Source organism: Trachinotus anak, unplaced genomic scaffold (genome assembly GCF_046630095.1).
Source record: "Trachinotus anak isolate AG129_WGS33_773 ecotype Australia unplaced genomic scaffold, CSIRO_AGI_Tana_v1 ptg000010l, whole genome shotgun sequence".
Taxonomy (NCBI): Eukaryota; Metazoa; Chordata; class Actinopteri; order Carangiformes; family Carangidae; genus Trachinotus; species Trachinotus anak.
In genome coordinates, this window is record NW_027273861.1 from 3,871,607 (window position 1) to 3,898,986 (window position 27,380).

At 43.3% G+C, this 27,380-nt stretch overlaps 2 protein-coding genes across 6 annotated transcripts; one reads left to right on the forward strand and one right to left on the reverse strand.

Moving 5' to 3' along the window:
- On the forward strand, window positions 1–16,250 carry prkaa2 (protein kinase, AMP-activated, alpha 2 catalytic subunit). Of its 3 annotated transcripts, none has more exons than XM_071486969.1 (10): window positions 1–475; window positions 1,983–2,124; window positions 3,349–3,442; window positions 5,046–5,190; window positions 6,143–6,230; window positions 7,192–7,416; window positions 8,264–8,426; window positions 10,525–10,863; window positions 10,941–11,067; window positions 12,154–16,250. In XM_071486969.1, exons 1-10 carry the CDS (start codon window positions 376–378, stop codon window positions 12,402–12,404), a joined length of 1,674 nt encoding a protein of 557 aa, XP_071343070.1. In that variant the 5' UTR covers window positions 1–375; the 3' UTR covers window positions 12,405–16,250. The 3 variants fall into 3 exon arrangements, with proteins under 3 accessions (XP_071343070.1, XP_071343072.1, XP_071343071.1); XM_071486971.1 differs by lacking the exon at window positions 1–475 and adding an exon at window positions 556–926; XM_071486970.1 differs by lacking the exon at window positions 1–475 and adding an exon at window positions 556–881.
- LOC139626584 (FYN-binding protein 1) lies at window positions 16,183–26,607 on the reverse strand. Of its 3 annotated transcripts, none has more exons than XM_071486968.1 (20): window positions 26,363–26,607; window positions 24,740–25,890; window positions 24,467–24,630; window positions 23,158–23,358; window positions 22,774–23,065; window positions 22,560–22,687; window positions 22,126–22,163; window positions 21,988–22,022; window positions 21,653–21,824; window positions 21,110–21,269; window positions 20,520–20,649; window positions 20,400–20,434; window positions 20,230–20,314; window positions 20,057–20,091; window positions 18,686–18,755; window positions 18,502–18,573; window positions 18,343–18,359; window positions 18,158–18,191; window positions 17,654–17,765; window positions 16,183–17,567 (listed from the first exon to the last, which is right to left on the reverse strand). In XM_071486968.1, the coding sequence occupies exons 1-19, from the start codon at window positions 26,369–26,371 to the stop codon at window positions 17,669–17,671; spliced, it is 2,925 nt and encodes a 974-aa protein (XP_071343069.1). In that variant the 5' UTR covers window positions 26,372–26,607; the 3' UTR covers window positions 16,183–17,567; window positions 17,654–17,668. The 3 variants fall into 3 exon arrangements, with proteins under 3 accessions (XP_071343069.1, XP_071343068.1, XP_071343067.1); XM_071486967.1 differs by having other exon boundaries at window positions 16,183–17,562; window positions 18,343–18,362; XM_071486966.1 differs by having other exon boundaries at window positions 18,343–18,362; window positions 26,363–26,606.
- Between the last annotated feature and the right edge of the window lie 773 nt (window positions 26,608–27,380).

Here is a 27,380-nt window from a genome sequence, read left to right on the forward strand (position 1 = left end):
TTGACGCAGGTTATTGACCGGGGTGCAAAACTCAACACAACACCGGACAAGAGGGAGATGCCGATGCACACTGTGCAGGTTAGATAGAAGCTGGAGGCCGTTTGTCTTTTGGAGACAAAATCCCGGTTTTGCCCTCTAGGCTGTGCTTTACGAGCGGTATCATCTGGCCTCCAGAACAGCAGTTACATGTTTCCTCTACAGTCTTCACCGGTGACCTGTCAGTGTGCGAGTAACGGGGACGAGTCGTCGGTGGCGCTCTCCTTCCTTCCCCAGCAGTGAGGAGAAGTGAGGTGCCCCGCCCCTCCGTGCGCCCCGCAGGCAGGCAGGCAGCACACGCACCGCGCCGACCGAGCCCAGCCGTCGGTAACGGAGAAGATGGCAGAGCGGCAACAACAGAAACACGAAGGCAGGGTAAAGATCGGCCACTACATCCTCGGCGACACGCTCGGAGTGGGGACATTCGGCAAAGTGAAGAGTTAAGTCATGTTTTTGTGTCATGCCGAGCTCAATATGTACGTTTGCGCGTTTCAGTAGGAGTAATATGAAGTAGTCGCCGCGCCGCGCCGCGCCGCGCCGCCCCCCTCGACGGACAGCGCTGAACTTGCCGGTGGTCAGTGAGCAGTTTGCGTAGCTAGACGCTGTAACGGCTGCGACGGAAGAGATTTACAGCGTAACTATGTTCTGAGACTCCGGCAGCTTGAAAGTCAAATTCTTTCACCGAAGCCCTTATCTGTAGCTGCGGTTATCAGCAACGGCAGGTGCAATTACCTGGAGGAGGACAATAGCTAGAAGGAGATGCACAGTCATACCCACATTATTGTCGTTCAACGTTAAACCGTGAAGGGTTCACGGTGTGGTCGGTTTCTTTGCCCTGTCTTACGGTAAAGGACATATGTGAGGCTCTCAGCTTGTCTGAACCCTACTATGTGAGCTTAATGTTATTAACTGACAAAATGTTTGTAAACGGTGCAGCTAGTCCGACATGTTATCCCACTGCTAGCCAGGGATAGCTTATTTAGTGCCTTCTAAGTCGGGAAGCCCCCTTTATACAGGTGTTATATTTTACTAGAGAGGGATTTTATTTCAGATTTCTTGGCTAGTTTTCGGCCACTCTGGTTGACCTTGTGAGCTTTAACTCCACACTCACCCCGCCTGTTTCTGCTGTGTGCAGTCTGAGGACCGTATTAGCTCAGCTGGGGGGCTAACCCACCTGAAATCATGCCTACGTTTTAAAATTAGCGTATAGTCTGTACGAAAAAAATCATTTCATTCTTACTTGCAGTAGAAACCATGAGAAAATTCAGTCTAAATTTATAGCCTTGTAATACCGAATTGAATTAATTATTTTCCAAGTGATAACAATAGTGGTTTATCTTAGGGCGATAAGTGTGTTTGTAGTCAAGCTGTGAGTAGTAGACAGATAGAGCTCCAACACCCTGAGCAAAGACGATGTCAGCAAATAAAAACTTATTAAAAACACAACTCATTTACTGGTATGTTGAAGTGTACAATACAACAGGTCTCCAAATCATACCTTAACCCGCTGGTACATCTCTCTGCCTGTAGATCTTGTGCCTAACTACCTGTTTATAAGCTTGTGTGTGTGTGTGTGTGTGTGTGTGTGTGTACTTGTACTTGCTACATAGTAAGGACCAAAAAAAGTATTTTACTAACAGAGTGAGGACATTTTGGGAAAGTGAGGACATTTTTGCTGGTCCTCACTTTTTGAGACACCTTAAAATCACATTTTGAGGGTTAAGACTTGGTTTTAGAGTTATGGTTAGAATTAGGTTTAGGTTAAGGTTTGGGTAAGGGTTAGGGTTAGGCACTCAGTTGTGATGGTTAAGGTTAGGGTAAGGGGCTAGGGAATGCATTATGTCAATGAGTGTCCTCACAAAGATGGAATTACAAGTATGTGTGTGTGTGTGTGTGTGTGTTTTATCATCTGTATCTGCTTCATATCTGTATTCTGTTGTTTTTAGTTGGAGAGCATCAGTTGACGGGCCATAAAGTGGCAGTAAAGATCCTAAACAGACAGAAGATCCGTAGTCTGGATGTCGTGGGGAAGATCAAACGAGAGATCCAGAATCTCAAACTGTTCAGACACCCGCACATCATCAAGCTGTGAGTGGAGAAAGACGACATTTCCTCCTATCAGATTTAGGATTCCCAGTACTGACTGAGATAACTGAGATATGTTAAACTAGTGGGTGTTGTAATGTGGGCCTTTTGCTGCATTGTGTGCTCTCCATGTGTTGTGGCATGCTTTGTTTGTTCCTGTTTGTTTACTACAGCTGCACTGCACTGAGCATGCCCATTGGTCTCCCAGGAGGTGGAACACACAGACGTACCAATACACACACACACACACACACACACACACACATACACAGGCTTGGAGCTAGATAAAGAAGTCTGTTCTGTTCTGTTCAGCACAAATCTCCAGTTAAGATGATAGAAGTTGCTGTAATTCCTGCGTGGTTAAATCCTTGTCCTCATCCAAGTGTCTTGGCTCCTCTGGTGCTTTTTCTTTGACCTTGTCTTCCTTCTTTTTCTTCTTCTCCTTTCTCCTTGACTTTTGTCTCCCTGTCAGACCATGTCTCTGTCTCTCTCAACAACCTCTGTGTTATTTTTAGGCCAGGGTTAGGGTTAGTCCACCATCACACTCTGAGCTATGGCAGATATGTGAGCTCTCAGGTCATGAGCTGCAGTGTTTTGGAGCACTGTGTCACAGACATATACGTTCATGAACACAGACACAAATACATATATACACACAGTCTGCTTGTGCTGCTTCAGAGAGCACAGAAGTGAGAAAAGCAGACTCAGTTTGATGTATTGGCCCTGTTTGTAAAACCAGCCTGAAATGAATTAGACCAGCTGTCATAAACATTTTTCTCATGTGTTGTCACTGTTTAGATTTCCTAGAAACTGTGTGCGTAACTGTAAGACAGAAAAAAAGAAATAGTGAATTGGTTTGTGTTTATTTCTCGTGTGGTGCTGCATCTGGCTTGACAGGAATGAATTAGATTGTGATGAAGTGCAGAATCTCCTGTGAGCAACCATTCATGAGATTGGGCCTGTATTTTAATATACCTGGCCTTACGAAAATAATGCCTACACTCAGCAGCCATGCATCATAGCTTAAGCCTTTCCTCTCTGTGCATTTGTTTCTGTGTGTTTATGCCAATTAAATAAAATGAGTGAGAGATTTAGAGATGACTCAAATGCATGTTATTGATATATGTGTAGTTGTGGTTAAATGTCAGGAAGGGATGTGAAAGAGGCTTAAATGTTAATTAATGCACAGTGAGTCCGTGTCAAGACAAATGTATGTTTGTGTTTCAGGTACCAGGTAATCAGTACACCCACAGATTTCTTCATGGTTATGGAGTATGTATCTGGAGGGGAGCTGTTCGACTACATCTGTAAACACGGACGGGTAAGACGTTTTAATAATAATTAATTAATTAGATTAATTAGAATCCCCATCTGCTGGGTGCACTGGTCATTAGATCATCAGAAGATGTTAGCTAACTACTGACTCACTACAGCTCAGTAATAGAGTTGTGAAGCAGTGGTTTAGAGAGTGTGTATTACTACCTTATATTGAGCACTAAAAAAGGGATTCTTTTTTTAATTGCGTGTTTGGCAGTGACCAAGTGAGACTCTGTTGTTGGTGATTCCTTGACTTTTGCAGTCATATACACTACAGATTGTTTCATGCTACTATTTGTATTTTTTATGTTACTCAGTAAATAGTTTTATTAGGGGAAAGTTGTCTGAGTATTCTCTGTTCTGAGGTCATTTATTCTTACTCTCTCGAGGCAACAAAATACTGTCAAAAAACAGTGTCATTGCTTCAGCATTCTGAGAGCTGTAGATGATTATTTTCAGCTCCCACAAGGGGTGGGCGATCTGGCAAAAACATCATGTGACGGTCTTTTTGGATAGAATCGCCATCCACAATCTGCATTCTGTTTCTGCTCTGATTTTATTGGGAAAATCCTGACAGGAAGCTGTGATTCCTATCTTTTCTTTTTCTGTTAAATTGCTGCTCACCAGCTAACTCCAGCTCACCCCCCAGTTGTCCTGCCATGGTTCTTGTTCTGCTCTTGTAGAGAACTAGTACATATTGGTACATATGGTGCTGTGGCAAACTCACCGCAGCCACAGAGCAGAACAAAGACTGCCATCACCAGCTGCAGTTAGTGGGCTAGCAGCTGTTTAACAGGTGACAGTGGACTGGTTAGCAGCAATTGAACTTCGATGAAATGAGATATCAAAATATAGCACCTTGGATCTGTAGGATTCATCTGAAAAGTAGCTTATATACCAAAGTCAGGATATAAGATCGTCAGAACGCCCACCTTTAATTTAAGATTTTTGAGATTCAAAGCTAAAGAGTTAAGCAAGCTATTCCACACACACATACAAACACACACACTCTATCTTCTTTCACCATTCCCGTGGGGTACACTCATTGACATAAAGTATTTCCTAGCCCCTTACCCTAACTCTAACCATCACATCTGATTGCCTAACTTTAACCCTCACCCTAACCTGAACTTCATTCTAACCCCAACACTAAAACCAAGTCTTTACCCTCAAAAAGCCATTTTCAGGCGTATAAGAAAGTGAAAACCGGCCAAAATGTCCTCACTTTCCCAAAATGTCCTCATTCTGTTAGGAAAATACTTTTGGTCCTCACTATGTAGCATCTACAAGTACACACACACACACACACGTTTAAGACAGATACTGAAAGCTGACCTCTTCTGGGGCCCCTCTTTATTATTATTATTAGAATGATCCCACTTGAACTTTACCTGGGCCCTGAGCCATAGAAACCTCATGACCAACCCCAACCATGATCAATTGAAAAATACAGCACGTAACTTCATTATCCACTGTTCTTATCACTCGTGTGCCGTAGGCTGGATTCCGCATTTTATTTCTTTAACCCTCAGTGTCACACTTTTACATCAAAGAAATACCCAGTAGAGCTACAGTCCAGTCATGTCTGTTCATGGTGCATCTTTCAGGTGGAGGACACAGAGGCTCGTCGCCTTTTCCAGCAGATTATCTCAGCTGTAGACTACTGCCACAGGCACATGGTGGTCCACAGAGACCTCAAGCCTGAGAATGTCCTGCTGGATGCCAGCAAGAACGCCAAGATCGCCGACTTTGGTAGGATTCCTAACAAACACAGTTAAGGCTAGAGGGTGGGACTGAAGCACTGGCTTGGCAGAAGCTGAGGATTGTTAGGGAGTTTAATAAGAGAGAAAGGGTAACAGAACAGAACTGAATATGTTGAAGGGGGAATAAGAAAGAGGCTGAGTTTGTGGCAGCGCTGATTGGAATTTACCAACTAATTGAGCAGTTTGATTAGAGCCAAGTGACAGTTTGTTGCAGAGTTTTAAGAAGCTGCATAATTACACACTTATTTCTACACTTGCAGAAAAGGTGAAATTAACATCATGCAGCTGCTGATTAGATAAGAATTAATTTCTTTCCTTCTTATTGATTGTGGAATAATTGTTCTAGCTGATTGGTTAAGACAGTGTGCCTGATGCAATCATGAAAGAGAGAAATATTTTCAAACACACATGAAGGCCCCTGTGGCCAGCAGGGTGTGTGGGGTGGAGAAAGCTCCCCTAGCAACGTCCAGGTCTCATATCAAGTCTGGCAGGAAGCCTTGAGGCCCAGTGTCATCTGATAGGGAAGGAATCGTTGGGGTGCGGCAGGGGTGTACAGCAGGAGAAGTGTTTTGGCTGAGAGCAGCAGACACTGGTGAGCAGAGAGAGGGAGCGTTATGGGAACAGGGATAAAAGATAAAGAGAAGGTCAACACATCACAGAGCGTCTGGTGTTTACCGTGTAGCCGCAGCCCTGGCAGGCAGAGAGAAGCTCATCCAATTAGATGAGCTTTGGTTCAGAGCTTAGCATCTTGGTGGGTGAAGGAGGGTGAAGGTATCAGCGGTGTCCCCAGTGTGTAACTCTTAGCCTCCCTGTGGTGGCCTGTGCCTACGTGTATCAGTAGCAATAATATGATAATAGAGGATTGTTTCTTTACTGTGTGATACTGTCAGAGTAAATACAGAGAGGTGTTAATGTGTGCTGATCTTGTGATTGGCCAACAGGTCTGTCAAACATGATGTCAGATGGGGAGTTTTTACGGACAAGCTGTGGATCCCCCAACTATGCCGCTCCAGAGGTCATCTCAGGAAGGTGTGTGTGTGTACGTGTGAAATCACATGTATGATCAAGGATACTATAATCATCACACTTAGGGCTGCGACTAACTATTATTATTTTTTATTATCAAATAATCTGAGGATTATTTTCTCTATTTTCTTATTGTTAGTCTATAAAATGTAAACAAAAAACTGTTAGTAAAGGCAAAGAAATAAGCAACTTTGCTCATAGTGGCATCTTTTGCTTTACCAGCTGTCCAAAACCCAAAAATATTCAGTTTACAATCATTTATGACATTGAAAAGCTGAAACTCCTTAGAGCCTGTAATTTATTTTTTTCACTATCTTTGCTTGAAAAACAATTCATCACTTTATCTAAATTGTTACAAAAAAGTTAAAAGTCCCATATTTTACACTTTTCTTGTGATTTATTTGAAGTGTTGATCTCCATCAGAAGATATATTTGTGTTTTTAAGAATCAAAATCCATCTCATTGTAGTTTTACATCTCCTCTCTCAGGCTTCTCTCTGGAGATCTAGTAACAACAGGTCAGTCAGCCAATCAGAAGAGAGGATCCCTGAGCCCTGAGGGTTATTGTTCCTCAGAGCACAATATTAGTCTTTTGTGTGTGTGATTTTGAGTAACACTTAATTCTAGCATCCAGTATTGAGTGGTTATAAGCAGTATATAAACAACTACTGTTAATAAATGTGTTTAAAACACTGAAGATTTGTTATCTTATATGAATACGGTTACTGGTCTTGTGAAACATTAATTAATCATATAAACACCAGTTATGCATGCCTCATTGAAGGAGATAATAGGCACATCTGCTACATTATTGTGTGTTACATATAATGTATCAAATGTGAAATATTAAATGCAAAATAACCAAGGTTAAAATAAAATGTTTTTTTTTTTGTTTTTTTTTTGTTACGCATTGTGATTGGGTCTCTTTTTTTGTTACCTGTCACATCCTCTGATCTCTCTGTCAGGCTCTATGCAGGCCCAGAGGTGGACATCTGGAGCTGTGGGGTGATCCTGTATGCCCTGCTATGTGGCACTCTGCCCTTTGATGATGAGCACGTCCCCACGCTGTTTAAGAAGATCAGAGGAGGCGTCTTCTACATCCCAGAGTACCTGACCCGCTCGGTGGCCTCGCTGCTGATGCTCATGCTACAGGTTGACCCTCTGAAGAGAGCCACCATCAAAGACATCAGGTACACGCCCCACTCTGTTCGGTCGAGTGACCTTAAAGTGATAGTTTGGATTATTTGATGTGGGGGTTGTGTGAGGTACTTATCCGCAGTCAGTGTATTACAAGCAGTAGATTCAGGTCATCACCCTCCCATTTTGGAGAAGCAGGCAGGAGTGATGTGCTGCTATAGATGGGGTCAGGAGGAAAAATTTAATTTAGCCACTATAATAGGTATATTATCAGTTGATGTGTACTTTTATTTAGAATATTTTCACTTAAAATATTTTATCTTGCTGTCAAACAGCCCTTTCCTTTGGCACAATATTTTCCAACCATATACCTACACATAAGTGCACTTACTCTGCACACTGTATTATGTCACAGATCAGCTCAACAGATCAACATGTAGAGGCTGTAGTTGAAATCATATTTTCACAATTCAAAATCACAGTTATATGACTAAAATAAAGTGTTTCAGTGGATGTTCTGTACTGAGGCTCAGTGGCCTCAGTACATGATTGCCCACAAGGCAGATGATTGGTTGTCTTTTCCGTTATGTGTTTTACTCTCATTACATCACATTCATCTTTTCAAAATTAATCAAATTGAGGTTTGATTTGTTAGATTTGAAATGTACCTAGTAGTTTCTCTGTTATCTGTACCTCTCTGCCGGCCCTATAACTTAAACAGTCCTGCTTCTGGAGTGTTGGTGTGTTTGACAACAATTTGACTTCATGCAAGTTTAAATGTCACACATGGTTATATTTTCCAATGAATACAATCAACATTGGGTTTGAGTTCATTAGTTAGGCAGCATAGTGTGACAGTAGTTGTATTTTTCATTGACTGATGATCCTGTCCTCTGTCAGGGAACATGAGTGGTTTAAGCAGGACCTGCCAGGCTACCTGTTCCCTGAAGACCCGTCATATGATGCCACAGTCCTGGACGAGGAGGCGGTCAGAGAAGTGTGTGAGAAGTTTGAATGCACTGAGTCGGAGGTTGTGTCCAGCCTTTACAGTGGAGATCCACAGGTACACCCACAGTGACACATTCATGATCGGTTTTCTCTGTTTTATATTAGTATGATTGTTGTACTATTAAACTTGTGCTCCACAAGATTAGAGATGAAACAGTTACCAGTTGCACGGAAAATCACAGTAAAAATACCAGATGGTTAGTTTTACCACTTTCATTTTAATTATCACTATAACCGTGGTCAATTGCAGAGGTTGATTACTGTGGTTAATTTAACTCACATTAGGTTCTGTGTGGCATCAACCAGCAACAGCCTCCCAGATGCATGTGTGGGAAGCAATGTGGTTTTGTTTTATGTCTGTCAAAACATTGTAGAAGGCAGTGACAGAACTCCTCCAGAGATTTTTCTGTCTTGTAATACTCTTTTTACACCAAAATGAGAGAGTAAACCGGCTAAAAAAGGCAATTGGCTCCTTTTACGCTGCCAGATGAGTTTGCCTTTCTGATCGGAGACAAAACTAACACAACTGTGTGTAGCAATGTCATCACATGTAGTTACAGAGCACGCACAGACGCTAACCACTGTGCAAACTGGATGAAATGGAGGTGCCGTGTGTCGGTTTGGTGCTCAAGTCAGTGTTAGAGCCTCCATGTAAGACGCTTCAATCTGTAATTGTGTGTTTTTGAAACTTATTTTGGGGCTGCAGCTCACTCTTTCAACCCCAGGCACAGTGTAGCTGCAATGTTTCTGGTTTAACAACACCTAGCTACAATGCCCTTGCTCTGAAAGATCTTACAGCACAGAAAAAAGAATAATGATAATAATAATAATAATAGTAATTCATTTTGCTGTTTCATTTGTTTTAAGAGTGGGTATGCGGCAGGAAAACCCAGTGTTATCTCATTTGTGACACAGATACAATGTTGTTATTTAAATGTTTAAATGCAAACAAAAAGTGCTGCTAATTATTTATTTGTAGTTTCCATTATAAGTTATAATTTATTTCATTAGCATACTTTTTGAACTTTTTCAGCACATTTCAACAAAACTGCGATAATACTAATAACCATGATAATTGTGGTTTGATATAAAAAATGTAATCACTGTTTCATCTCTACACAAGATTATGCATGTATATACAGTATGTAGGTGAACATCTCCATGGACATCTTTGGGGTCACAGTCAAACAATGTTAAAGGATCAGTTCATGATTTTTCAGGTCTGTCTTAAAACAATATTAATGTGCCCATATGTAGTTGAGAATAGGTCTCTGTCACTGCTCTTACTCTACACACCAGCCCTGAAGCTTTTCACGTGGAATGTGAATACACTGTAGGAAATGGGAGACAAAATGCTCAGCCCTCTTTCTGTGCTAAATTTCATATAACTTCAGCAGTCCCACTAAGCTAAATTGAGTTTGTGTTATTCAAAGTTAGAGTCTATTTAAGACAAATTTTTGTTTCCCTGGATAGTTCCCTATGGTGGAAGGATACCTTCTAGTGGTCCCATGTAGGTTTTGTATCTGGAACTGGTTTATTACCATTACAAACAGTGAATCAGAAACACAGTACAAACGATATCTGTCTGTATGTCAGGAGATATCTTTGTAAACACATTTGCTTATATACAGCTGAGGCAAATAATGTCATGAATAGACTGTCACCTTGACCATTTCCCTCAGCGTAGTGACATTCATCTGAAGCTTCAGGGCCAGTGTGGAGAATAGGGATAGTCACGTACATATGGACACATCAGTGTTGTTCTAAGATAGACTTTAGAAATGTTGTCCCTATCCTTTTAAAGATTATCTCATCAGTTTGTTGATGAAATAGAAGTTACTGTTGACCTTCATCGCTCTGCTATTGTGGCTATCTTCACTCATGCTATCATAGTCGACCTCTCCTCTGTTTATTCAAACCCCTGCTGTTGCTGCAAAAACGTTAAACTATACAACTGACAGACTGAGTGAGAGTGTACTCCCCTGTATTCAAGCTTCTCTTTGAATGTCAGGACTAAAAAAAAAGAAGCAGCTATTTGTGGGTTAGACTTCCACTAAAGTGTTTGTAGGTTTAAGTAATTTGATGCTGTGTCCTCAGCTCCAGTGAATTAACTCCCAAGTCTTCACTATACTTTCCATCCTCCATCTGTCCAGGATCAGCTAGCAGTGGCCTATCACCTTATCATAGACAACCGGCGCATCATGACCCAGGCCAGCGAGTTCTACTTGGCCTCCAGCCCTCCCCAGGGATCCTTCATAGAAGAGGGCATGCTGCTGCCCCCCGGAGTCAAACCCCACCCGGAGAGGATGCCTCCGCTCCTGGCTGACAGCCCCAAGTCTCGCTGTCCTCTGGATGCTCTTAACACCACCCGGCCCAAACCTCTAGCAGTGAAGAAGGCCAAGTGGCACCTCGGTATCAGGAGTCAGAGCAGACCCTATGATATTATGGCTGAAGTGTACAGGGCTATGAAACAGCTCAACTTTGACTGGAAGGTAAAAGGTTATGTCTTAAATACAGTTCACACATACATCTCCAAACAAACCAGATCCTCAGCAGCGTTGTGTCCTAGGTGGTGAACCCATACCATCTGCGAGTGCGGAGGAAGAATCCGGTGACGGGGAACCTGGTGAAGATGAGCCTGCAGCTCTACCAGGTGGATAACAGGTCCTACCTCCTGGACTTCAAGAGCATTGATGGTTAGTGATTCACATATACAACATCATCTGGCTCTTAATGGAATTTACTGTCATCACCTGTATGTACATGGACATTTCATAAAACAGAGCAAGGATAAATTTAATTGGAATGATAGATTATATAGGCGGTCAGAACCTTCCTGTGTGGACTTTGCATGTTCTCCCTGTGTCTGGGTGGGTTTTTTCTCTGGATAATCCAGCTTCCTCCCACAGACATACAGGTCAGGTTAACTGGTGACTCTGACCCACAGGAGTGACTGTGAGCATGAATGGTTGTTTGTCTCTATATGTCAACTCTGTGATGGACTGGTGAGCTGTCCAGGGTGTACCCCACCCTCGCCCAATGCCAGCTGAGATTGGCTCCAGCCTCTGTGACCTTCAGTGAATAAGTAGTATAGCTAGTAGATGGATGGATGAATTAAGTATCAAAGATGCAGTGCTACTGATAGGACTAAGGTGGTGTGATGAGTCTCTATCCGGTTGCCTCCCTCTGGTGGAATAGCAGTGACTACGACCACCAGCGTTTTGAGTGGTGCAGTTGGTTGAGAGGCTTAGCTTCTGGAGAAACTATTGCCTTGATGTAAAAGTAAAGTCCGCTGCTTCCAGCTTTCACGAATAACATTGTTTGCCTGCCTCTGGTTTGGGCCTCACCCATCAGTTCCTGGTACTCCGCCTCTGTGAGCTAGTGGGAAATATCAAGAACATTTAGCTCCAAACAAAGCTGTGCATAAATACAGTCCGTCAGAGCCACTAGCATGGCTGTTAACTAAATATTATAGTAGTGAATTTATATATATTCACATGTTTATAAAAATTGAAGTAACTACAGCAGTTTTTGTTGAAATTATAACTGATTTAATTTAGGGTTTCTAGATAAGCATGTACATATTCCGTTTTTTCTGCTTTTACTAATGCACATAACTCAAAATATGAAATTCATATTCCCAAGTTAAAATGAAAAACATAATCAAAATTCATTCTATGATTCTTTCACCATGAAGATGTGACTGTATTTACTTAAAACATTTAACTCATGAAACTTCTCCTCTGTTGAATGCTGATGCCATTTTCCTCCACTCCCCCCAGATGATATCATTGAGGCAGTGGGCTTTAAATCGGGTTCATCCACTCCTCAGAGGTCGGGCTCCACCGCCGGTCTCCACAGACCCAGACTGAGCATCGACTCTGCCAGCCCTGCCATCGACCTGCCCCAGCTCAGCTCCTCTCTCCCGGGATCCCTGTCCGGCAGCTCCCCCCTGCTCACCCCACGCCAAGGATCGCACACCATGGACTTCTTTGAAATGTGTGCCAGTCTGATCACCACGCTCGCACGCTGAAGCCTCACAACTTCTGACCAAGGAATTGCCTGTGTTTGGAGTGACTTCTTCTTTCTGTCTCCTCTCCATCTCTGTTCCGGTCGTGCTGGACCTGCGGGGTGAAAAGCGACGCCCGCCTAGTGATGAAGGAGAGAGAAAGAGGAGGCCTTTGGCAGAGAGGCAGATTAATTGCTTTTTTTTTTTTTCCCTTGTTTTGACGCAGTCCTGGGCTCAGAGTCTCTGTGTTCAAACATCAAGCCACAGCTGATCCTGGGACTGGAACCTGTGAACGGGTGGAGGCCAGCAGAGCCAGAGGCGAGAGGTCACAGTTCACAGCTGTGTCGGAGTCAGCAAAGGTCAAATTCACTGTCTCTCCTCCCACAAATACCTTCAATCTATTATCAACTTCTGAAATGTCACCACCCTCCACATCACTTACTGGCGGGACGTCCTCCTGAGTCTGCCCCAGACACTGATCGGAGGTCAGTTTGATTAGGGCAGTGGTCGTTTAAACTGACATTAAATCTGTGTCTGTGGAAACGTAACCACATGTAAAGTTTTCTTTCAGGTTTCTATGATATGGTTTGTAAAGAAACAGCTTTTGTTATCCATGTATATTATATTTATATGGCAGTCATATCACATAGCTGAAAGCAGATACCAAATATTAGACTTTATACATCAAAAAGAAGGTTATTATTATTATTCAGATATCAGATCATATTTATTTTTAGAGATTGTTTTTTAGACACTGTAGTTATTTTATTTAAACACTGCACCAACATGAAGTTTTATCCTGGTTTTGAGTAGATTGTAGATGATTAATGAGCCTAGAGAGACAGCAGATAGAAGAACGGTGATTCTCTCTGTGGTACTGACTGTGTGCTCACAGACACACACCACCTCACAACCGCTGTGTTATTATTTCTCATATTTCACATTCAGTAATTGTTCCAATATGCACACACACACAGACTCCTTTACACTTGAGTCCTTGACAAATGACAAGTAGAGCAACTGTTACTGCGGTGCTCAGCTGTGCAAGTCCAGAATGTAATTAAAAAAAGCAGGAAGGCCTGTGACATGAGGACGACAGAGAGTCTGCAGCAAACTGAAGATAGAAGCAGCCATCTTTCATCTTTCTCCCTCCAGCTCTGAGCCTATGAAATGGTTAATGACCATTAGAAATTTAGAGCCTAATGTCTAATGTCAAAAAAAAAAAAGATCACCACATATATGAATTCACACTTCAAGAGAAAAAAGCAAGCGTGTACCTCTACTTGATAAATCACTGCGTTCGTCAGTTTTCATAATTGCTACGAATCGTATCAGCAGTAATGAACAGACTGAGACCAGTCAAGCAGCTGCGTGTCAGTACTGTGCACGAAAAAGTGGTGATGATGTCAAGCAGGAGGAAAAGATGAAGATGACAAATCCCTGTGAGATGGTGTGTGTCTGCTGCGGGACACGGTGAGCCACAGAAGCCTTTCTCCAGTTGCCTTAAAGAATGCTACACAGTGATTCTGTGCACATGTACCTGTATACGGAGTGCGTGTGTGTGTGTGTGTGTGCGTGCGCGTGTGTGTAACAGAGATCAGATGGGTGGAGTTGACGATGGTGTGTCAGGAGGAGATCAGAAGAGAAAAGTGACGAGAATCAGAACATGATGCTTTGGTGTGTTGGAGCTGTTTTCTGTGTGTGTGTGTGTGTGTGTGTGTGTGTGTACTTGTACTTGCTACATAGTAAGGACCAAAAATAGTATTTTACTAACAGAGTGAGGACATTTTGGGAAAGTGAGGACATTTTTGCTGGTCCTCACTTTTTGAGACACCTTAAAATCACATTTTGAGGGTTAAGACTTGGTTTTAGAGTTATGGTTAGAATTAGGTTTCGGTTAAGGTTTGGGCCAGGGTTAGGGTTAGGCACTCAGTTGTGATGGTTAAGGTTAGGGTAAGGGGCTAGGGAATGCATTATGTCAATGAGTGTCCTCACAAAGATGGAAGTACAAGTATGTGTGTGTGTGTGTGTGCGTGTGTGTCTGTGTGTGTCTTCTGTTTAGCCGTTGTCTGGTCAGTCCACACTTTAAAATGCGTTTGCTGAGTCCAGCAGTTTGCAGATTTACTGTTTATTGCATCACACTTTTTGTGGATGCTCACACTTTGCTGTACCTACTTTACTGTTGTTCACGGTTCTACATGTCGACGGTGCCCACCGTGTTACTACTTTCAGAAGTGTTCCTCATAGCCATGTCAGTCACACCAAGGCGGTGTTGTGTATTGCTGTTGTCGCTGTTTTTTTTTTTTCAAACCCTCTTCTGACTGAATGTAAAGTGAAGGCCGGTGCTGCTCAGATGAATCCTCCTGTGTGTGTGTGTGTGTGTGTTCTCTTGGCTGGTGGGGTTTGGATGGAGAGCACTGGACTGCTGCCTTTCTCCTGTCCTCAGTCTAACACACAGGATGGAGGAGTGGTGCGTAATCTTCATTAGACTGGTGTCTATGAAAAAACAATGAAACCATATGTAATAAATACTGTGAATAAGACAGTAAGAAATAAATAATATGAGTGAGTGCAGTAAAATACTGTATATAAATGAAGCAATACACTCAAATAATATAAGAACTTGTTTAACCTCAGCTCACTATTATGGGGGCATGTGATTGGTGAGGAGACTGTCATTTGGTAAAATATTAGTTTTTCTGCTTTGATAAAGTTACTGTGAAATAAGATTTCATAATAATTGTCATTTTTTTCTGTATTCATTCATGATTATTTATTTCCTGTCTTATTATTAAATATAAGTGATATAAGTGAATATTAGCCGCACAACAGTCTAGACTACGACTGTTCCTCCAACGTTGTTAACTGAGGACTCTCTTGGACCTACAATAGTAAGAACTGAGGTTCTCGTGTGTTTCTTTGTACTGTTGCAACAGTTTTTGATTTTTGCCTTACAAGGGAGCAGCATGACGGCTTTCTGCTAAAACCCTTTATCACATTTCTTCTTCTTTTGTTTGTATCCTGTGTGGAGCCGCCTCCTCTGTCTGAGACACCACATACGCCCCTGAGTACACTTTGATGTCAGAGGGAGAAACTCTGCTCCCTGCTGCAAGATACATGCAACTGCACACACACACACACACACACACACACACACACACACACACACACACACACACACACACACCTTTGTTAACACTAATCCATATTCCTCTGTCAGTTGTGTGTGTTACACTCTGTTGCTGTGTCTTCTAACTTGTTGTCTGTACAGTGAGCTGCTTCGGTAACATCAGGATCACATCTGGCACATTATGCATTCATACCTGATGGTACTGCTCGTGACAACAACACTTAATATTGGTGAGTGAAGTGCACTGTGCTGGAGAGGACTGAGAAACTCCTCTGATATAACCATTATTTACTGTCAGATGTCGTACTGTAACATTACAACTGTATGCAACAACCAGTGGCATGTTAGTCATGTAACTCTACTCTGTGCTTGGAGCTGGAAACATGCCAGAGGGCCTAATCAAATACACACTTTCTGTGTTGTACCAAAGTGAGTGTTTTCCACAGCGCCGCTGTGCTCTCTGTTTCTCTGTGGTGGGGTTCTTATGATCAGTGTAACCTTAAATACCCCAATGTGTGTGTGTGAGACACGTGTGCGTTAGTGCACAGTGGTTATGGTGAAAGAATGTGTACAAGGGTGTGTTTCTGTGCACGCGTGTGTGTGAAAGTAACAGTGCGTTACTGTCTCTGTGTGATCGGGGTTTGGATTTCTCTTGTTATGCACTGCATGATATTGCTGTTATGATTTGCACTTTAATGAGTATTTATTGAAAAACAATAAACAAACATATAAAAAGGAAACTTTTGTCCTCAAGTCTTGTCAATATGTAAATTTTACACACAAACACACACACACACACACACACACACACACAGACGCCCATCACAGAGGATTATTTTGGGGTTTTTCCAGACAAAAATGCACTTTTAGATGTCAACAATATTTTTACATGAACGTGACCTCAGGTGATCATCACTACTTTGCTTCCTCCTCTGTCTGTAATACTTATTATTCATTAGCTTGAGGGAAAGTTCTGGAAAAATAAGAGGCACATAAAAGTGACGCCTGCCAGACATCAGCTCCATAAAAAGCAAAGAAAAACAAAGTCACAGATGATGTTTCCCTCCAGAAGCTGCAGCTATAACAAAGACATAACAACTGGTTCCAGCAGGTTCTTTAGTCGTATATGTTGGATTACACTCAATGATTTTTATAATTATTATATTTACTTAATATGTCAAAAAGTCAGCCTTTAAATATAAGAGCAGTTGCTCTCATACTCCATCATATGTGTTCACAAAACGAAGAGTAAATAAAATTACAAAGTAGAAAAAGACGTTCATGTACAAAAAAGAACAAATCATAATATAAACACTTCAGAGTAAATTTTGAAGGTGGTCTAAAAAACAGTGAATCAGAAACAGTAGAAGAGGACGCAGTGGGGAGTGTGGGGTGGGGTGAGGGGCTTTAATGATTAAATCTCTGTAAGTTGAGTAGCTGTTTACTCCTTTGATACCAACACTGTAAACTGGTAATCTGTGCACAGGACACTGGTTCTGTACTGCGTACATAGACTGAGATAAATACAGACTCTGGTAACTTGTTGGGTTCTTTGGACTGAGCCCTGACCCTGAACTGATGCTGAGGGACGACCTGGTGGAAGAAGGACTGCTGAAAAGATAAGTGAACAAGTTGGACCTGCTTTTCACTGCAGGAATTGACATGAAAAATCTACATTTGCCTTTGTCCTCCCCTGATTTCCACCTCTCTTTAAAGATTGTAATCTTCCCTACAAGAGCCTCCAGGTCACAGTAAACCTGCCACAGTCTGTGGGATCAGCAGTCCTGCTTGGTTCTTAGCAGCCCCCAGTCAAACTGGTTTCACACTGAGTGTCTCAAAAAAAACAAAACAAAACAGAAACAGCACAGAAAGATTTCCGGTTGCCAAGAGATCACTTGTTGCAAAAATCCCCACTTCCTGTTCCTCTGTTAAATCATCATACTGATCCACGAGCGAGGTCATCGGATAAATCGGGTCATAGTCGAGAGGGTGAAGCTACTGTCACGGTCACAGTGTGAAGAATAACACACAGATCCTGTTTCCTCTGCCTGGCTGTGCTGCAACAAACAGAGAAATACACATGATGTGGACATGTGACACGCACGGTGACGGGCGGTGAAGAGTCCGGCTGATTCATCCTCACCTTGTTGTCTGACAGTTACTCTGTGGTTAGGTCGGCGTACAGGTCAGGGGGAGGCAAAATGAGCAGATCAGGATGATCAAAATCCACGTCCTGTGCCGCGCTCTCCTCAGGCCTGTGGGAAACACATTCAGAGATATCTCATCCTTTCCTCCACCGCCTACCATTGTTCTGTGGTGAGCAGTGCATGGGTGCTGCCATGGTGCCTGCTCCACCAGGGGTGATGGAGGAGGGTGGCCTCCTTGTGACCATGAACATGACACCACCACAACATGACACCACCACATTACTGCGAGTCTTTCTCCAGCTTAGCTTCCTGGTAGGAGAGGAGCAGATTTCCCCGTCCGTCTCCCTTTCTCTCTTTCAACAAATAGGGTCAAATGCTCTCTTTTCATGCTCACTAACCCATTCCAGGTGAAAAGGAAAGAAGCTCACTTGTCCACAGGTTGCACAACATGTTCAGCATTTTTCTGTCTTTGTGTCTGTGTGTTTTAAAAATCTACTTACCGGTCAACTTCTTCCGCCTTCACCAGCACAGGACCTGACAAGGAAACAGAAAGTATTCTGACATCAGATGATTTATAAACAGGACGATGGATAAATAGATTTTTCAGAATTCACAATACATTTTAGGTAATGGAATAAACATCTTGATCATCATTATTCATCCGTAGGTGATAAGTATCACTTACTTTTCTCCAGTTCAGTGCTACTGTAAAAAAAAAAAAAAAGAAAAAAGAAAAAAGAAAAAATTAAAACCCCATCGTACGTGTGTGTGTGTGTGTGTGTGTGTGTGTGTGTGTGTGTGTGTGTGTGTACAGTAGATGCCCATATTTGTACATAAAGCCTACCTTGGAGCCGGCGCCACAGGTATGGGTGAGTGGAAAAACGTCGCCAACTTCTGAAGTGCTTCATGTCTTTCTCTGTTGAAAAGACAAATACACATATCCTGTATATCCACACTCTGCTTGTATGTGTGTGTGAGTGTGTGTGTGTGTGTGGGACAAAGCATCAGAGAGAAACAGGTGAACTCACTGCAGGTGGGAGCTGTCGGCACTCAGGTCACTGTGACTGTGCTGGTGGTTTATGCTGAGATCTTTGTTTCCTAAAAAAATAAATACACAAGTCAGATAAGTATGATGCACATTCTATAAACACACCTGCCGCGTAAATTAGACCAGACTCGCCAGCCGCCAGCTTGTCATTACACACCTTAAAAGGTAAACGCTTCCTGTTTACACAGACAACCTCAACCCATTGAGCCTTTAGAGGATGTAACAGAGCCAAAGAGGTAAGTTCGTCTTTAACTGACGTCTACCGTGTCATGGTTGCTGTGGGGGATTTAAACAGGAAGTACAATGTTGCAGTGGTTTCACCATTAAAACTACAGAGAATTAGGAATAAGCACTTCCTGTCTGTGAGCTCACAGATACACAGACGATTACCACTGGATTATTTTGATTCCAAATGTGATGATTCTCAGGTTCTGGAGTTATCAGGAAGTAGACTTATGGAGTTTTTTTCATGATGGACATCGATGAAAAGTCTAAGTCTTTGTGTGGTCAGATTGACTCTTGCAGCAATGACTCTTGAGGAGTGTGTTTTTCTTTTTTTTTTTATTAATTGTGGCACTAAGAGTTTTAAAGTACCTTTACAGTCATGAGCTGTGTGTCATAACCACTGCTGCAGCTCTAACTGCTGACTGTGTTAACAAATGAACAAATGATCTGCAATAACTAACTTCCAGCTGTTTTTACGACGCCTCCCTTTCACCTGGTGCAGTGTCGTTTGCCTTATTTGAGCTCAGTCCTGCACTTGTGTGCTGATTTTAGAAAAAAAAAACCCGAGACAACTTGAAGCACGTTTTTTTTCCACTTGGTGCTTTGAGCAGCGAAGCTAAAAACCTAATGTTTTTCCTGCCTTGACCTACAGAGAAAAGCTATTAATCTGATGTCACCAATAATATTCCTAATGGGATGTTATTTACAGCATAGCTCCAGAGAAACTTTGTTAGAACTGCATGATGTTATTGACTCAAAGGCACAGATTCATAGATGGGGAAAGCTCTGAATCTGCGCTGTTAAAAACCTGTCTGAGAGCAAACACTGGGAAATGGATTCAGTGGATACTTGTATGAAAAAAAACATCGATTTATATGCTGTAAAAAAAATCAAGATGTTTACAACATCTCTTGTTGTTGTATCTGCATCAAGATAACACACGGAGGAGACATAGGAGGTGTTAAACCTACTGACAAGTTGGGTGACAACAATCTGACAGCAGTGACAGAGTGACAGTGATAGGCAGTGAGAGTAGACATTATACTTGTTTGCTTAATGCAATTTGCTGAAGAAAGGTTTGCAATAAAGTTTGTTTATGCAGGAAGTGTGGTTTGGGATTTCTTACCCATGTCTGGCATGGACAGTGTCCTGGTGTGGCCCCTGCAGAGGAAGAGACATTAACAAGACAAGACATAAGTGTCAGCGTCTGAAAACATCAAAGCTGAGTGTAGATAGTTCTCTATCTGAACAATCAGAAGTGAAGAATTCACTGGGCTGGACTCAGTGGACACGACTTACACTGGAGCCAGAGGATCTGCAGTTTCACGGGCAGGAGACTGCGTTTCATCTTCATCACCGGTCCATTCCTCACTGTCATCTGAGACTGAACACGCCAACATCAATGTCAGACTGCTGCTGAATGAGTTAAATACACACTGTGAGCATGAGTGAGAAGGTAGAATACTTACAGCTCTCTGCTGACAGTGGGTAGTGATTTGACGACCTGAGGAAAAGAGACAAAAACAAGTGTAAATCATCTTTTTAACTTCACAATGTAATGAATAATGAGTGAGGGGGAGCACACATACCTGCTCCCTGTTCTGGCGTCCTCCCCCTCCATAACATTGCTGCTGCTCTTGCGGTTGTTTGCCGCCTTCTTCCCCAGCGCCATCATCTCCTTGATGTCCAGCTCCACATGATCCACTGCAACATATCCATCTAGAAAACACACTCGCTGAGTCACTGCTGGGGTTCACAATCATGGATTAAAGGTCCCATATTGTATAAAGGCAGATGTCCCTGTGTTTCTGATTATAAAGCAGGTCTAGGTTGTATATTAATACTGTGAAAGTATCAAAGCCTCAGTCCACAGAGAAATGTACACAGCCTGTATTCAGAAACTGAGCCTTAAAACCAGCCGTCAGGACTTCTGGAACTTTGTGATGTCACAACAAAGCAGTCACTGCTCTCAGCCAAGCCCCACCCACCCGGACCCACCATCCAACCTTGCAGTTGAGTGTTTACCTGAAATCTGCTATAGTTTTATTGGACTACTCAGAAAACAATTAGCCAATCAGAAGAGAGGCTCAGATCCTCTCTTCTGATTGGCTGACTGACCTGTTGTTACTAGAGCTAGAACACACTCCTGATGATAACATATGAGATTTTTAGGACTCACAGTTGTTGCTGCTGTCCCTGGCCAGCCACTTCCCTTTGGGGCAGTTGGTCGTTCGGATGATGCTGACGATGTCGCCACTCTTGACGGGCAGATCGTTCTTGCGTCCTTTTGTTGTTACGGTCACTTTTGCCTGGTACATGGCATCCTCCTGTCCTGTGATCTGAGCAAACGCAGTTACAGCTTAAAACCCACACATTCACATGGATAGTGTGTCATCATTTGGCTTCATTAAGGTATTTTAGAAGTCATTTTAGACCAGATAGAGACATTAGTCTGGGCAAGACTTTTTCTACAAAGCTGGACCTGATGATGATGTTTATGATGTGGTGATAGTACACAGCAGAGGAAAGTAAAGCTCTCCCTGCGAGAAATATCACCAACAATGACACAGATTCCACTGGAGCAGCACATGTTGCTCAGCTCAACTCTTCCACGGGAAGGAATGAATCCCGACAGGTTTGTATGCCAAGACATAAACCCCACCCTCCCCCCTGCCTGCTCACCTTCCATACCTCCCTTTTGAGTCAAAACAACATTACTCACTTTGAATTTCTTCTTCATCTCATTCTCCTTCTTCTCCCTCTCTTTCTGCTCTTTCTTTTCCCGCTCCTGTTTCTCCTTCAGCTCCTTCTTCTCCTTTTCCAGGCGCTGCTTCTCTTTCTTTTTCAGCTCTTTCTCATCCGGCCCCTCCGCCACAGTGGCTTTCTTGTCGCTCCTGCAGTAAAACAAGAGTGAGGGACACATCGTTGCGTTCGAAAGGTTAATCTTGCAGCAGGTTTAAATGGCAAAAGGGGATTATGAGGAAAACAAACTCCCTCCTTGCCAACGGTGTCTGTGGGATAACTGAGAAGTGGGTCAAAAAAAAGAGAAGGCCTTACCTGCCGAACCTGCCCGTCTTGATTTTCTCTTCATTCTGTAAACACCACCACAGAGATGAGGTTTAATTCTTCTTTTAGATTAAATCACCGGAATCTCAGACAGATCATTTTTAATTGAACAGAGACAAAGCTACTTACTGCTACTTCTACTTTCTGTGCTGTCTCAGCATATGGATCTGTGGTGAACACACATTCAAATAAAAACACGTTTGAGCCAACTTAGAATAAAAGAGAAGCTCACAGCCTGAAGAGACATGGTGGAGTTCAGAAGATAGACTCACACAAGATAACAGCAGCAGCTGCTGATGAGATCTGTGTGTTATCAGAGTAATGCTGCCATTTATCATTATCTTCATACAATCCTGCTAAAGTCATGATGGGATGCAAATGCTAATTCAAATTTCTCTTTTGTAAAATATTCAATGGAATCCAGTTTAAGAGACACAGGCTTCAGTTTAATGTCACACACACTGTCATGTAGCCAAACACAGAGATCAACACGATTGATTTGATTAGGTATCTTATCGATATAAATGTTGGGTGTGATGTGTTGATCCAGAAACAGTCCTTACTCTTTGGCGGTCCTTTGCGCTTCTTGCCGCCGTCGGACTTTCCTTTCTTTTTGTTGGAAGACATGGAAACGTCCTCGTAGACATTTTCCGTATTCTCGTAGATGTCGTTGGAAACTTCAGCTTCAGGCCTGATGCGAGCAGTAGAGTGAAAGTTCTCAGTGATGCACAAACTATTTCAGAGTAATGAGACGAAGGTTAAATTCACGTGTCTTACCCTGTCATTTGTGGAGACTCTTGAGCAACAGGGAGAGAAGATTCTGGTGGTGGATAATCTTGGTATTCGCCTCCAAGCGCCGGCGCTGTATGGACCTCAGCTCCCGGGGCAGTGATCCCATTGCTGTAATACCCTGCAAGGTTCTGTTCATCCAGTGTATCTGGACCGCTGTAGTCCCCGTTCCCCCACTCTGACACCGGCAGCTCTGGAGAATGAGAGTCTGAGGCCACATCATCAAACTCGGGGACATCTGTGGTGTCTGTCTCTGAGAAGTCAGGAGGAGCAAGGATCTCTGCAAATGAGGGGAGAAACAATATGAAGCCGACATGAGGAGGGATGTTAGTGGCTTCACAAAGTGTGAGTGTAATGTTATGATTTTCACACCATTATCTTCCGCAAGAGGAGGAGGAGGGGTGAATCCACTCAGGTTGACAGAGGGAGGTCTGGCAGGCTTCACTGGGGCAGGACCCAGAGACTCGGGGTCTAGGAGGACCTTCTTGGGTGGAGGAGGAGGAACCACCAACAGGTCTGGGACAGCAGCAGACCCCTCCTCGGTCATGCCCTCCAACACTGGAGAGGCTTGTCCTACAGAGAATCACAATACATTAGTCCTCATACAGGACACGTTACAACCAGGTCGCACTGAAATCTTCAGCAGGAGGATGTTTTCAAACACAGAAAGACAGGGAGAGATGCAGAGAGAGAGCAGAGTGGAGGAATTTGATTTGTGAGGAAACCAAACCAGTCGAACTCCCTGTGGAAGCTGTTGTGATTTAACTCTGTGGAGCGGAGATAATGCAATTGTATGTGAAAAATCAGGACAGCTTGAAGAAGAAAAGAACACACGTCCTCCTTTTAAAAATATGTTAGTCGTTCTGTCCCTGTTCAGTTTGTTTGTCACTTTTTTAACTTATTGCACTCTGTTTAAAAGGTGCAATATAATTTTCCTAATTACAGCACAATACATCTCTTCAAACCTACTTTTAAATTGAGCTGCCCTAGAAAAAGCTGAACTAATCAGTTAGTGTTGCACCATAGATGCTTAAAAACCAGAGGACATTAAAGAATTTTTTAATCAAATTATCCACTTAGATAATTAAATGCTTGTTCACCTTGTGTATTATGTGCGACATCAGACACAATGAAAGTGACATGAGGTTAGTTTAAAATTGATACGTGCACAAACACCTGCATGCACAATTCATAAAACTCTGCGTAAATCAGTCACAACTGTGCATCCTGTGCACAGTCAGTTTAACAGACATTAAAGTGTTAGTCACTGCAGCTCTCTGTCTTCATGATGGACATACTCCTGTCATTGCTGACATACTTCTGCAGCTCTGCCCTGCCTGCTGCACAAAAGAGGAATGTCATGATTGTTTTCATTGTGTGTGTGTGTGTGTGTGTGTGTGTGTCATCAAAGCTCCAAACCAACACCTGGGGAAACTCTATGGTTTAAACCATACTATACATTCCAGATGTTTTGTACAGCTGAAACCATGTACTAACAAATGATGCTCTGCAGCTGCACGGCACATGCCTGACGTTCCAATGATGAGATGTGTTCTTGTGTACTTCATGATCAGGAGAAGTAAAGAGCAAAATAAAATCTAAATTCACTGAGAGTCTACTGGAAAGTAAAAAGCAGGAAGGGGAAGAGAGAAGACGTCTACTGTGATGAGTCCAGACTTACGGTGGTCAATGCCGTTAACTTGTTCTGGTTTGGCTGAGCGGGCGTTCCCTGCCCGATCTTCATAATCAATGGGTGGGAGCTCCAGGCAAGATTGACCCTGAGGAGGGGGGAACTCTTCTGGTGGAGGGGTGATGGAGTAAGATGTGGAGGGGTTTCTCACTGGGCTGAGAACAAATGGGACAATGTAAGATATAAGCATTCAACAGACGGGTATAATCCAATAAATACTCACAATTCACGTGTGTTCCTGCAGCGTGTTCGTGTGTTGTTTACCTTGCGGTCTTCCTGCGCGCCTTCTCCAGAGCGTTGAAAATTCTCTGGTCAGCCGGGGAGGTCCGTTTCCCCGGGTTCATGTCCTCCGCCCGCTCCAGGGCTGAGAGAGCTGAGATCGGACGCTCAGGTTTGGGGGATGGTGGGATGGATGGCGGGTCTGTGACCTGAGGGGGAGGCTTCTCCACTGCAGATACATTTACAGCCTCTATACCAGCCTCAGCTGCGAGCTCAGGCTCAGGAGTGGAGGCCACTGGAGAAGGACCAGAGATAGCACAACTGGGTGGAGGGGTTGTGACAGTGCTGGGTGGACTGGGAATTACTTCATTTTGGCTGGCAGGTCTGGAAATGGACAGGGCAGGAGTTTCTGTCTCAAGTGGGGTTTCACTCTCTGGGGCTTTGGGAGCTGGGTAATCAGGAATAAAGGCAGGAGGTGGGGTGAAGTCGGGAGAGGCAGGGATAATGGAGGGTGGGGTGATTTCCATTGTAGAGCTGGAGTCAGGTATGGTTGGGATGTTTGGGAGAAGGGCCTTTGGTGCAGAGATTTCAGGTTCTGCTGGTGTGTCGCCAAAGTCAGAAGGTACCGGGATAAGCGGAGCTAGTCCAGGAAGGTCTGAACTGGGGATGTCTAGAATGGGGTCTGCTGGGACCTCCACTGAATCTCTTTTCAATGACCTCTTGAAAGTAAGGAAATTTTTCTTCTTTGGTGTTGTGGCTTTAGGTGGAGGCGTGGCTGGCACCAGCTCTGCTGTGCTCTCCAGCTTCTTGTCTTTACCGTTCTCTTTCTTCTTCTTCTGATCCGATGAATTGTCATCAAGCTTCTCTTTGCTTCCCTTCGTCTTGTCTTTACTCACCTTCAGCTTCCCTTCACTCTTGTTCTTTCCCTTTGAGTTAGTCTGGATCAGAGGCTTTTTGCTCTCCTTCTTCTCATCCTTGAAGACCACTCTGGGGGCGATGTATGTTTTTCCTTCCAAGCTCTGGTTGATGGAGGAGAGCAGGGAGGGGCGTGCTCCTGCAGGGAGGTAATGAGGGGGGCTCTGAGGGGGAGGGACAACCTTCGGTTTCTCTGGGAGAGCAGGTTTGGTCCTGGGTTGCTTCAGGAGTTCCTCATCCTGGAACTTGGCCATCAGAGCTTTAAAGTCCATTGTGTTCTCCTAGTGAAAGGATTACACAATATCAGGTAGGATGACCAGCTTTTATCAGGCTTTTATAATCATCACCTGATATGTTGGATATCACAAAAACTGTGTCACTTATAATTAAAGTGGGTGTAACTCTTGTCTTGAAGAAAACAGACATCATGACAATTTAACAGCCTTCAGGGCTACAACAAGGCGCTGTTAGGTTTTTTTTTAGGGGGGGGACTCTATGAGTCTCTCTTTCAGAGAGTAGACCGACCTGATTGTTGATCAGCCCCAGTCACAGAGGAGGCTCACATTTGTATGATAAATGACATGAACTCAGCCTCAGCTCACTTATGATTCATATGAGGCGACATTAACATTAATGAGGCATTATGACAGGAAGCAGACTCGCCACATATCATTACAATTACAATTATTACAGTTATGATATAAATTATTACAGCTTGGCGGAAAGATTTGAGGATATTATAGGGCGACATACCTGATCCATTGCGTGCCGAAATATAAATCCGAGACAGCAGAAGCCTGTTCAGTGAAGCAAGTGATGTCCAGCGAGATTCTCCTTCACTCTCTCATTCTGTGAGTGATCACAATTCACCATCAACAAAAACTTCTTTCACCGCGTTTGTCGACCCGCGTCAAATCCCTGCGCGTCTCTCGTCCTCTCCGGTCGAAACATGCGCGCAGGAGCGGTTTCAGGGGAGGAATGAGGATGAGCGTGAACGCACTCGCTCTCATCTCTTTAAAAACACTGTCAGTCTCGTCAAACGGGTCCTGCCCCGGTTGAGCGTTTAAAGCAACACAGTGACAGAGATTTTTTCATCCCTCAGGAATGTCGCCGGGCCGGTGAGTCACTGTCATGACACCTTGGAGCTGGAGTTTGGTTCTGTTAAATTTCCACTGCAACTCTGTTATACAGTGAAGCAGGGTTCGTGTTAGTTGTCAGGAGATGTGGTGTCAGAGTAATACATCATTACATGTCTGTTTGACTCTTAAACTGAATCTGCACTGAATTCTGCAAACATAGAGGAAAAGGAAACAAAGGAGGTCTGTCAACATTCTAGGTTTGTTACACAGAATACCAAAGTATTTAAACAGGCATTTACAATATGACATGCTACAGACACAGCCTTCAGAAGACAGTTTGAAGGATGTTCTGTCACTGTCTCACTGCCAGTGTGAACTTGTCGTGACAGGTGTGTCAGGGACTAACAGGGCAGCTCAGGAGCTCAGGCCTCATTGATCACCACTGTACAGATCCATGGTGAGGCGGACACACAGCCCTGCAGCACTGTACAGTTGGGTCATTATTAAATATCAAGCCATGGCTCTGGTGTTTATAGCTGTACATTAAGTGGATTAAAGCATTGGTTCTCAAACTTTTTCACATCAAGGACCCTTAAAGTGACACAAATTAGACCACAGACCCCCATCTGGTTTTTGTTTTTAGATGTTTTATTACAGAAAGTGTTTGAAACCCGTGACCAAAATAGTCATAC